This window comes from Sander vitreus, chromosome 20, assembly GCF_031162955.1.
Source record: "Sander vitreus isolate 19-12246 chromosome 20, sanVit1, whole genome shotgun sequence".
Lineage (NCBI taxonomy): Eukaryota > Metazoa > Chordata > Actinopteri > Perciformes > Percidae > Sander > Sander vitreus.
In genome coordinates this window covers 11,834,222-11,845,662 of record NC_135874.1, presented here as the reverse complement: position 1 = coordinate 11,845,662, position 11,441 = coordinate 11,834,222, and the positions used below count along the sequence as shown (strand labels likewise).

Genomic DNA, 11,441 nt, shown 5'->3' with positions numbered 1-11,441 from the left:
CTCATTATGGGACTGGCTCTAGTGGTTGTAATTCTGCACCAAGGCTGAATTTCAGATACAGTATTAGGGGACCACTAAGGCCTATATGAAAGCATCCAAAAAGCAGCAGGTCATAGGACCTTTAATGGTATTTTCACTTAACGCTGATGAGAATATTAAAAACGCAAAATGAAACACTGATAAAAGTAAAAAATAGGGGCATTATAAATAATCTACATGAGGAAGATTTTTCACTGCCATCAGATAAAAAGTGTTTCTTCCCTCCATAGAAAACAAAGTTCATGTCAAACATGACATCCAGATCACTTAAAACACCAACACAAGAGAATGTCAGTAAAAATTAATACTGGTACCGCCCTCTCTTTCCTCCATGTCCACCATGTCTTCCTTGGTTCCATCCCCCTCCTCTCCAACCTCCTCCTCCTCCTCCTCTTCCTCCTCCACCACCACCACGGCCTCCCCAGCCTCCTCCACCACCACCACGGCCTCCCCAGCCACCACCACCTCCTCCTCCTCCATCTTGTCTTTTTTGCCATGGTGGCATCTCAGGAGGTGGGGCTTCTATCTCGGAGGGACGTCCTCCTCTGTCAGGGACTCTCCCCATCAGGATCTGTAGATAAGAGACAAGACAAGAGATGTCAGAACCAAACATCAGATTTAAGTCATTTATTGGGAAAAGAGAAAAAAATATTTTATACCTTGTTGACAGCACAAGCCGTATTCTCCCTGCTGGAGCCGCTGCTGGTCTTCACCACGTTGCAGAGGTCTTCTCTGGCAGCCAGCAGCTTGGCCATGTCCACTGTGGACTGTGGCCTCAGAGAGTGTCTCAGAGGCTGGTAGGCCCTCGCCATGCTGTCCACCCTTACCTAACAAACCACAGGCACAAATAACATTAAATCAGCTTCTACTCCCATAATGGTCATTGGTTTAAACTCCCCTGTGATGGAGAAAGAGGGCAAAAAAAAACAAACAGATTATTATATAAACGTGCCTTGGCTCTGTCTGACCACCCAAATGACTGAACTGTGACATCCAGCCGTTTGATCAGCATCCTGCGCCGACACTCATACTCTGAACACAGAGCTGCGTTTATGCTGTGCAACTTCTCCTGCAGAGATTAAAAAAACAAAAAAACAACACACAATGAGTTCATTCAAACCACACCCAGAAACTAATACAGACACAAAAGTTCATATGACGTGGTTCATTTCAGTTTATCTACTCACCCATTGTTCACTGCATAGAGATTTCTTTAGCACTGGGTTTTCAATGGCTTCATTTGGAAGATCTTTAAGTACGTTATCAACCTACAGTGACACACAGGGTTTAATGCATTAGCACAATACAAAAGAAGGAAAAAAACAATGAAGCTGTCATATCTGAGATAGCACAATACAACACATGAACAGGTGCAACACAATGTATGCCTAACAAGTCAAGTGTATTGGCCATTTGAGTGACAATTTTTAAAGTAGGGACGGAATTAAAGGAAGGTCCCCATAGTTAAAGGAATATAGCGTAACAGTTCCTGCCCCCAAAACAAATCATTTTCATTTGAACGGTAGAGATCATTGCAGAGCAGACAGGACACACAGGAACGTGGCCAGGAAACAGCTAATTACGGAGTCATTTAAAAGCAATGTAATGCCTTAAACATTGCTTATAATTTTTTTTTAAATCAATATAAAATGTAACAGGAAGTCAATGCAAGGGAGCTAGCCATGGTCTGGAATATGTTTTTGCAATACTACAATGTTCAAATGAATTTGTTCAAAGTATGCACAACTACAACACACACTTGTTATTGGCCTTGAGTCACATCCTGGCAGGGTGACAACAAAGACTCTTGCAGTGTAATTTTGGTGGCCCTGTTATAAATGCACTTAACCGGTATCAAACAGTCCCACCTTGTCTCGGACTTGAGAGAAAACTCCTGCTGCGTCCTGTCCTCTGGGCTCTGGTAGGTTCAGTGTTTGACAGATTGCCAGGAGCTCATGACACACCGGATTCTTTTTGTGTTTTTTAGAAACTCCTCTGCTCCTCACAATCTGTGCTGCCTGGAGCTCAGAGCTTAGAAACACTTAATAAGAAACACAAAATCATATTCTCGAATTACTCAGCAACCACACAGAGCTTGTAGCACAATGATTAGAATAAGGAGCACGATTTGATTACATACAGACACACTTGAGGTGATCTTTTGTATTCCTCACACTGCCCTTGATGATCCCTGAAACCAGTTCGTCGTAAGGACAGTGCAACTCTTTAAGCAAACCACTCATCTCCACCTGAAGGCTGTCCATGTCGTCTGGAAGCAGGACAGAGAGGAAACAGGTTGAATGTGATAAATAGACAGGGTTTTTTTGGGGGGGGTTTTGCATCATCATCCGGTGTGAATGGATGTGGCTCACCTGGACCGGAAGTAATGCTCTCCTCCAGATCACACAGCGGCTTTAACGTGGACGTTAGCCACCTGCACAGGTCCACATACTCGGGAGAGGACAGGCCACTCTCTGCGGCTCCAAGCAGCGCCTTCTCCTCCAGCAGAGGACCGTCATAGCTACGTAAGGTAAGCGAGGACAGACAAATTAGCATCGAAACGTCCAGATGTTAAAAAGAGGTATTGTTTCAACCTGCTACTTTAGGACTAGCTATTGCATTCTCTCTGTCTTTTATAAACATACAGGCTGAGAACCGAACGGGGACTGTGAAGCTATAAGCAAAGCTAAACAAGTAACGTAACCGCGCCATGCTAACAGCAATTAGCTTACCCAAGCTGCTCTAACGAGTCCAAAATGTCGCACTCCATCGCTGAATCCGTGAGTTGGTTTGTTTTCATGTGTTAGTCTACTCTAACCATGACGACGTTACGGGTACAACAGTGTCAACATAAACAGGTTTTCGCACCCATTCATTTCTGCTGCGCTCTCATGCCTTCTCGCAGTTCCGGTCACGTAAGTGAGCCGGAGTGAAACGTGCGAATTTCAATCTCTGGTTCCGCTGCAATGTTTCCGCTCCAGTACCAGGGAAATAGCTACATCATAGAAAACTGCCATTTAAAAGTCAGAATTGGACCCAGATTTTAACACTACAATGTGATACATTTTCAAAATAATTTACTGTGAAGAATGGCTTTTGTCAGTGTTAAATTGTTTATGGAATAATAAAAGATATTCCATAAATTGGTAACAGGAAAATGATGTGTATCTTCAAATGTGTGCATTGTATGCTTTCAAAGCAGTTGAAGGATTAAACATTAATTAATGGGATTCTCTCAAATCTGTAACGCTTTGTCTTAAATGCCTTTTTGTCGTCGAGCTAAAACAAGGCGCCTTTTCATCGTTCCTGAAAAATTGACATTTTTTTATAATACAGAAGCAGTATTTTATGATCCCATCTCATGTTGCATTTTAATAAAATCTGCAAAGTAACTAGTACAGCTTGCAACTACACGTTAATGTGCCCTGGTAAATGTAGCGCCGTAAAAGCAGAAGGTCAGAAAAAATGTAAATGTAGAATACAAATACTGCATAAATCATGATAAATTATACAAATAAGAATCTTATGCCAGTATAAATCACATTTTCCTTAAACATAATACAGTGTCTTGTCACCTCCCTTGAAGCCTTTGGAGTAGATCTCTCACTTAGAATTATTTTCATTATTAGTCAATCTGTCTATCCCCCCCAACGATCGACTTAAACCCATATTAATTCATTATCAGAGTTGTTGCAGATCAATTTTCTGTTGATAGAACAAATCCTTGATATTTCTGGGTAAAGCCCTCTGGATTTTACACACATTAGTACCAGTATGACTTTGAAATGCAGAAGTAGAATGTCCTGGAGATTTCAGTCCTGATTGTTGAACTTCAAGTTTGGGAGTTTGTTTGATCAAAAGAAACACAATGAATTTTACACAGCAAAGGATTAAAACTCACCATTTTATTATGATAATGTTATTTGATATGTCAAATTACAAGTGTATGATGTAACATAAAAACAGTTACAAACATATGTATGCATATTTACATTATATATTTATGAAAAGTAACGAGCTACATCTGTATAAAGAAAATACAACTATGACATGAGTTATTGGGACTATAAATTTTACATCATATACTTGGTATTCTCGAACCATGATAAATACCTAGACGTGTAGAAACCAATAGAACCAGAACGAGAGATGTTAAATTATAAAATGGAAACTAGGATGGACGTGAGGCACTTTTTTGAGGTTGTCAGGATGTGAAAGCCGATGGCACTAAGAAACTTCAAGATAAAAAAAAAAAAAAATAGATGCACAGGAAAGAAATATGCACAAAGAGAGAGTGAAAGAAAGGAAAAAAAAGGGAAAGAAAACAGGCAGTGTTTACAGAATAGTTAATAGTAGTACCATTTATACTGCAAGTTTCAAAACACAAATGTCTTCCACTATTTAGAACTAATCACATAAATGTTACATCAAGCGCTGTAAGATGAAAAAAAGCTTACATATAGTATCATCAGTGCACCAAAGCATCGGAGAATTGAAACATAACCACTCAACTGCTGTGAAAAGTAACTTTTAAAAACAATACACTGAAGAGAAACAGGTTTATATAGCTTTTTTTCTTTTTTAATCTACACAATGTCAAGAATGTACACTTGTATGCATTCCCAAAGATATGCACAATTTCCAAGACTGAAAGAGGATAAAAGACTAGCAGCAAAGTGGTTAAAACTGAAGTCTTGTATAATGCAGGTCAAAAATATATATATATATATATATATATATATATATATATATATATATATATATATATATATATATATATATATATATATATATATATATATATTAAAGCAGACAGACACATGTTGCATATATAATACAGTACATGACAGGAAGTTGCACTGTGCTGGTTAATGCAGAATGAGAAGTGTTATTTCAGCATTCTCTACACTTTGTATAAATGCACGTCCTACATTTTGCTTCTCAGCCAGCAAGTTTTAATCAGGTTCATCAAACCTTGGTTCAGCTTGCAATAATGCAGGGCAATCCAATTACAATGGGAGAATATGACAACCAACCAAACATTTGGTTACACACCAACCCCGCACGCACACAGCCAGCACACTAGAAACTAACATACATACACACACACGCACACACACACACACACACACACACACACTTGTGGGCACACAAGAACGCACATATATAGTAACAGTCGCGCACCCACACACATGCACAAGTGTCCACTTCATCACACAGAGCAATCAAACATCTAAAAACTCACCGTCATGGTTATATGCTGTTGGAGATTTAGGGTTTAACAGTCGTTCATAGCTGATTTTTCTCTGTCAACATAATAAAATTAGTGATTGTATCTAGCAGCTTTATATGTATGTGTATATATATATATATATATATTTATATAACAAACTTTTGAAACAAGTGGACTGCCACTGCTGTACCGTGTTAGCACTATCCTTCCTTCTACCGTACAAAACTAGAGAGAAACTCTATTAGAAGCTCAATAGTCATTACCATCACAAACGCCCTCTACTTTTCAATGTGAAATAATACTAAAAGGTGACCTATGTACATAATGCTGTCAATTGAAGCTACAGTATATGCTGACAGCAACGATAAATACAGCTCTATCTTTAAAATTTCAAAGACAAAAAAGCTGGGATTATTATCAGAACTTAAATATAGTGTTAAGTATTTACATGTTGTTTGGAGTTTGGTACCAGGGGTTGGCCGTCTGCCTATGTAGCGTTAAAGTGTCCTGTCCCGTCACTTACTCAGTCTGCAGAGAGGTCAGTGTGTTTCCCACGTTAGAAAGTTTGCATAGAAAGTAAAGGTCGGGGTGGAATTAGGAAAATAAATGTTCCTCCTGCAATCCAGTTATGTCGAGACCGAGGTGCCAATACCAGGAGTGACAGGAGGTGAGAGGAGATGCATATCTGTTAGCAACAGCACATTGATGCTGTACCAAATCTGCTGTTAAATACTGAGGTAAATCCCAATTGGCACTAATTTCAAATATGCCAATGCCTTAGTTAGGGATAATTCCATTGGTTATTGCAGCCAGACGTCCAAACTAAACTGTTATTACTGTTGGGAGTTTGTTGTTGTTCAGACTAGTTTGAGTCACCAATGGTTTTGTGAGCAAGACATGTTCAATTTAAAATGTTCTACACTTTTGGGTGGGAAATGGGAATCAAACACAACTAGACTCCCTGTTTCCCGAAGGATCTTAAAGGAGTAGTTTGACATTTTGGAAATGATGCTCATTTGCTTTCTTGCTGAGAGTTGGTGAGAAGATTGATACCGCTCTCATATCGAACAGTGGAATCGATCGATCTCTTCTAACGTTCAGAAAGAAAGCAATTAAGTGAATTTCCCCAAAATGTCGAAGTATTCCTTTAACAGTGTGATCGTCTCTTTGTTCAATAGACAAAGGTGCTTCGGGAAAAAGGGCGCTGTTACAAGTCAAAGCCCTAATCACATAGTCAGTGGTGACGTTACAAGACACCAAATCAACATATGCATATGAAGACCTACACACACACACACGTACACATACATAACACCTGTATGTTTTTAAATAGCTAAGATACTCAACATTCTTGAAACAATGCATTCATTCATCCAGGGCCTGTTAAAATGAAGACATACGGAAGGAGTGGACTTTTAAGGAACAAAGAAATACTACATTTCTGAGGGGAAAATAAAAGAAAACAAAAGAAAAAACCGATTCATGGGACAAACATGGAAATTTAGAGAGGGTGCTGCAACCAAAGCTTGGAGAGCAGTGCTTTCAGGAGGGGTTTCCCCCCATGCTAAATCAAATGTTAAATTAGTCAAATGTATGTACAGAGTAATTGTAAAATCTGAGGGATTCTAAATAATAAAAAAAAACTAATTTAAGTGCCTCATCATTTAACCAAGGAGCACCGTCACCCCTTTACTCACCGAAACAAAACTTGCTGGTTGAGCAACATTTCAGCCTTTTGTTGTTTCACAAATAATTATAAAATGAGCAGGAAAATAACAAATGAGACACAAAAACACCAATTTCACTACAGCAGTAAATAACTGGACTAAAACTGAAATTCACTGGAGTAAATGAAATTGACATGTCATTGGTTTCAATTTAAATGGTTTCAAGAGGTTCTAATGCTATTTTCATGACGTGGAAAAAACCTATTTTGGGGAACCCGGCATGGTAAAGTCATTACCATTCTTCCCTTCTAATCATGGAGTCAATCCCTTTTATTTTGGAATGCAATCAAATGATCTAAACCACCGGGAAAGCAAAGTAATCATTTCAACATCTTCTTAATGAATGTCAAAAAAGCTGTACCTTTTTTAAAAACAAGCTAACTTTTGAGTTTCCTTTTTTTTCAACATTCGATGGAAAGGAAAACAAGGAATTGGCCATACAACCACCACATCAATATCTCTCAAAGGTTAAAATTACAATACATATGGTGGTTAATGTACCACAAGAATTTGAGAGGGTTACCTTTACTCTTGGCGGGGGGTAGAGATACCATTTCTAGTGCACTTTTCTCTGTCTAGTAATTACATTGTCAGCAAATGCTTAAGCCATGAAGGAAAGGCCACTGTTACCCAACTGTAAATTCACAAAAAAGCAAGAACATATCCCTTTTAGCATACTCAAACAGCAAGTATTTTTTTCTGAATGCAGAATAGTTTTGTTTTCTTTTTTTTGTCATTAAGTTGTCGCTCTCTGTACAAAAGACAATTTTCCTTCATAAAGTTACACATTTCTTGCAGTAGAGTTCTGACATTTATGGCCTGGTTTTTGTCAATGTGTGAGTGTGTGCGTGTGTGTGTGTGTGTGTACAGGTGTGTTTAGTAACCTCTCCAAGTCTATTAAGCTTGACGCTGCCTACACCTCTTCTCCTTAGATTAAGCTCCTGAACTTAGCTTGGTGCTCAGAGCTCCCACAAAGCATATGGTTTGTCCTCCACTGCTGCTTGTCGGCGACAAACACAAACTGAAATCTCCAAAAGCCCTCAGAGCTGGGGATCAACAACATATCACCCCGTCTGAGAGGGGAATGAAAAAAGGATGCCGGCTTTTAATTTTCCGCTTTTATCCACTTCCTGTGTTAGCTAGCTTTGAGGGTGTCCCAGAGTCCGCCGTTAGGTCACCCCGCGGCCTTGTGCTTACCCCCGCAGCAGCGACAGGCCTCGCCACAGTGGTGGCAGGCGCGCAGAGGCAGGTAGCAGCACATGCAGGGCGCGATGAAGGAGAGCGCCACCAGGGCCAGCCAGCGCAGGCAGAACTGCTCGTCAGATGTGTCACATGAGCAGGGGTCTGAGAAGTCGCCCTCGGAGTCGGACATGCAGTGGTACAGCATGCTCTCGGCGCACAGCATGCAGCTGACTTTGTAGATGCACTGCTTGATCGGGTCGGGTGCGTCTTGGCACTGCCCCCGCCAGTTGTCTTCGTGGTTGAACATCTCCCGACAGTAGATGCAGCGCGAACGCTCGCCGTCCTCTCGCCGCCGCCGGCCCTTCTTGGACTTGAGCAGGGGCGAGGGCTGAGTCTTGATGGCTGTGTCCTTGCCCATCCCCAGCCCCATACCTGTTCCAATGCCCATACCAGGGCCGGAGTGGGAGTCCCCACAGGGGCCATCAGGGAAGAGGTACTCGCACTTCTTACTGTCCAGTTTGTGGAAGGCGGTGGGGAAGTCCAGGTCCTCGCGGTCGGCCTCCTGTTTCCACATGACAGGGTGGCGGTAGTCCTCATAGCCGCGGATGAGCACGTCTTTGCGTGGGTTGATGCGAACAATCTCCTCTTCATCCATGTGAAAACTGACATGACGAGTTGACTTGAAGGAGACCTTGACAAGCAGAGAAATTGAGAATTAGTTGGATTGCTCAACGTGAATGAGATGATGTTGAGATGTGTTTGGTTGTGTGGATGAGAGGCAGACCTGTGGAGGCAGGTAGCGGCGGTTTCTGGAGGGGAATTCGTCGAAGGGTTGGGCGCGGACGTAGCAGCCCCTGAATGGCTCGGTGGAGACGACGTTGTTCAGGGGAGAGAAAGGCTCTTTCATTGGGGTACAGATGGAGGGAGGCTCGTCACACACCTGGGGAAATGCAGAAACAAATCTATTTAAGTTTGATAGATGGTTTGTAGAAATTAATTTGAAGAATAACTCAATACATCTTGCGTGTCCCCTCAGAAGGACGCACATCAAAGAAACATCCGACATTATTAATCAATCAATTAAGGTTACTTAACTGAACGATGACAAAATAAGTATTGATTGAATCCCTTAACATCTTGTCATTCTCACATTCTATGTTACAATCCCACTGTCAAAAGCACTGATGGTCGATCAATTCAGTTTTGAGCGGTGTGTAGGCTGTGTGTGTTCCACTTGTAACCACCAGGGGGCAGCCTGTGCCCACGCTCGGCCAAATGAGTGTGCTGTGTGGTGATGACTCAAGGCCCTTCTGTTAAGAACTCAGAGTTCCCATCAGCCTGCATGTGCTCCTACGAACATTTAAATGATGATGAAAAATCTCCAAACACGGGCCTTTAAAAAAAAAAAAGAGGCATTGAAGTAGTGAAGAAAAAAAAAAGAGCAAAATGTTGGAAACGGTGTGAGGCAGAGCGAACATTCCTTCCACCTCACGCCAAACAATCTCATAATTATAAGAGGGAAGCTCACTGTTGACAATCAGAAGGATATGTTTATAAATAACATCTTGTAATGCCACAGTCTGTATCAAACACATAAATATATATATATATATATATATATATATATATATATATATATATATATATATATATATATATATAAACACAGCAAAAACATATTTCTAGAAATAAAATAAATAGTTATAGATCCAACAGAAGTGGCCCAATACTTCAGTACTCATGGCAACAACATCAAAAGGGATGGCTATTCATGATTCATGCCTGCAGAGGTGATGAGAGATGGGGGAGGATTGTCAGTTATTACATCAAGAGCTGTGTGATATTTCATGTCCAGCATTATTTCAGCACAACCATCTTTATATCTCCCAGCTAACCTATGCAAATTACATGAAAAAAAGCAGAAGTGGGGATGATTTAAAAACGTTCTCATTACAGTCTTTATAGATAAACTGTCTGAAAATTATCCAAATCAGCTGCAAAATAAAGGGTCTTCAAGTTATAGCTCTCTTCAAGTCCCACACACAGTGATACACAAACATGGACACACGCCGAGGTATCTTCACACATACGAGTTCGATCGCACCATATTCAAGCCCTGTACACACTGGCTAGCTGTCCCTCTTTTCCCACACACACACCCGACCTCATCAAGGCAGGGTTAGTCCTCTTCTCGTCTCCTGCTCCCACCCTCTCTCTCTCCCTCTCTCTACTCTGCGTGTGGAGGAGGCTGCTGGCTCTGGTTAGTCAGTGCTGTGTGTAAAGGAGCCCACGCCAGTGCTTTAACGCACAGCGGAAATCTGGTTTGCTCCCAGTTGCTGCTACAGTAATTACTGTCCTGTGGTTGCTAAGAGATGCTTCCTTTGACTTCTTTTTTTTCCCCTCTTTCTCTTCTTTTTTTCCCCTCTCTCTCTCTCCTCCGCTTGCTTTGCCCCCCTCCTCCCCTTTAGACTGCTAACACATGGTGTGTGTATGTGTGTGACTTTGCTCCCCCTTTGCCTCCAAACATACCAAGTGGTGTAATGCACATCCACAGCGTCTGCAGGGGAATGTGAGGAATAGGAGACAGTGGAGGGAGAGAGAGAAGAGAAAGAGCAGAACAGGAAAAAATGACTGTGTGTGTGAGAAAGAGAGCGAGAGGCCAAAGAGTCTGCCGAGGGAATGTCATAAACCAGCTCCAGCTGGAGAAATGCAGCACAGAACTTAAAAAGCCAGATGACAGCTGTGTGTGTATGTGAGAGAAAGAAAGAAAGAAAGGAGCGAGGGCTGGGGGGAACAGACTTGGGCTTCCTTTTTAAGCGCTTGCCTAAGCCCCACCATTCAAAGGCATGCGTGGGGGCCAATCTGGAGCTGAGCTGACCCGAGAGGAGAGGTGTGATCCCAGGGGCTCAGGACAGGGAAGGCTGGGGTTGGCCTACAGAACATGCTAGACCTCTGCATCAGACTGAGAAAAGAATGGAGAAGAAAACCTGATGTGCATGCTCGGACGTTTGATCACACACTAAATGGTTTATATATATGTGTATATGTATATATATATATATATATATATATATATATATATATATATATATATATATATATGTATGTGTATGTATATATGTGTGTGTGTGTGTGTGTGTGTGTATATGTATGTATATGTATATATGTGTGTGTGTGTATATGTGTATATATATGTGTGTGTGTGTGTGTATGTATATATATATATATATATATATATGTATGTATATATATATATATAT

General features: G+C 41.1%; 2 protein-coding genes across 3 annotated transcripts in view; both read right to left on the bottom strand.

Annotated features, from left to right (window-relative positions):
* Nucleotides 1-313: 313 nt before the first annotated feature.
* Nucleotides 314-2,960, bottom strand: fam98b (family with sequence similarity 98 member B). 2 transcript variants are annotated; one of them, XM_078277371.1, is made up of 8 exons: nt 2,772-2,960; nt 2,412-2,560; nt 2,180-2,308; nt 1,908-2,080; nt 1,227-1,307; nt 992-1,108; nt 699-866; nt 314-610 (listed from the first exon to the last, which is right to left on the bottom strand). In XM_078277371.1, exons 1-8 carry the CDS (start codon nt 2,837-2,839, stop codon nt 341-343), a joined length of 1,155 nt encoding a protein of 384 aa, XP_078133497.1. In that variant the 5' UTR covers nt 2,840-2,960; the 3' UTR covers nt 314-340. The 2 variants fall into 2 exon arrangements, with proteins under 2 accessions (XP_078133497.1, XP_078133498.1); XM_078277372.1 differs by having other exon boundaries at nt 2,908-2,953.
* A 4,294-nt stretch (nt 2,961-7,254) lies between these two features.
* The window catches only part of spred1 (sprouty related EVH1 domain containing 1), a 32,750-nt gene continuing 28,563 nt past the window's right edge, over nt 7,255-11,441 (bottom strand). The window contains exons 5-6 of the mRNA XM_078277279.1: nt 8,966-9,121; nt 7,255-8,872 (exon numbers count right to left, since the gene is read on the bottom strand). Coding sequence (XP_078133405.1) covers nt 8,174-8,872; nt 8,966-9,121 — 855 coding nt within the window. The 3' untranslated portion in view covers nt 7,255-8,173. The remainder of the gene's footprint in view (nt 8,873-8,965; nt 9,122-11,441) is intronic.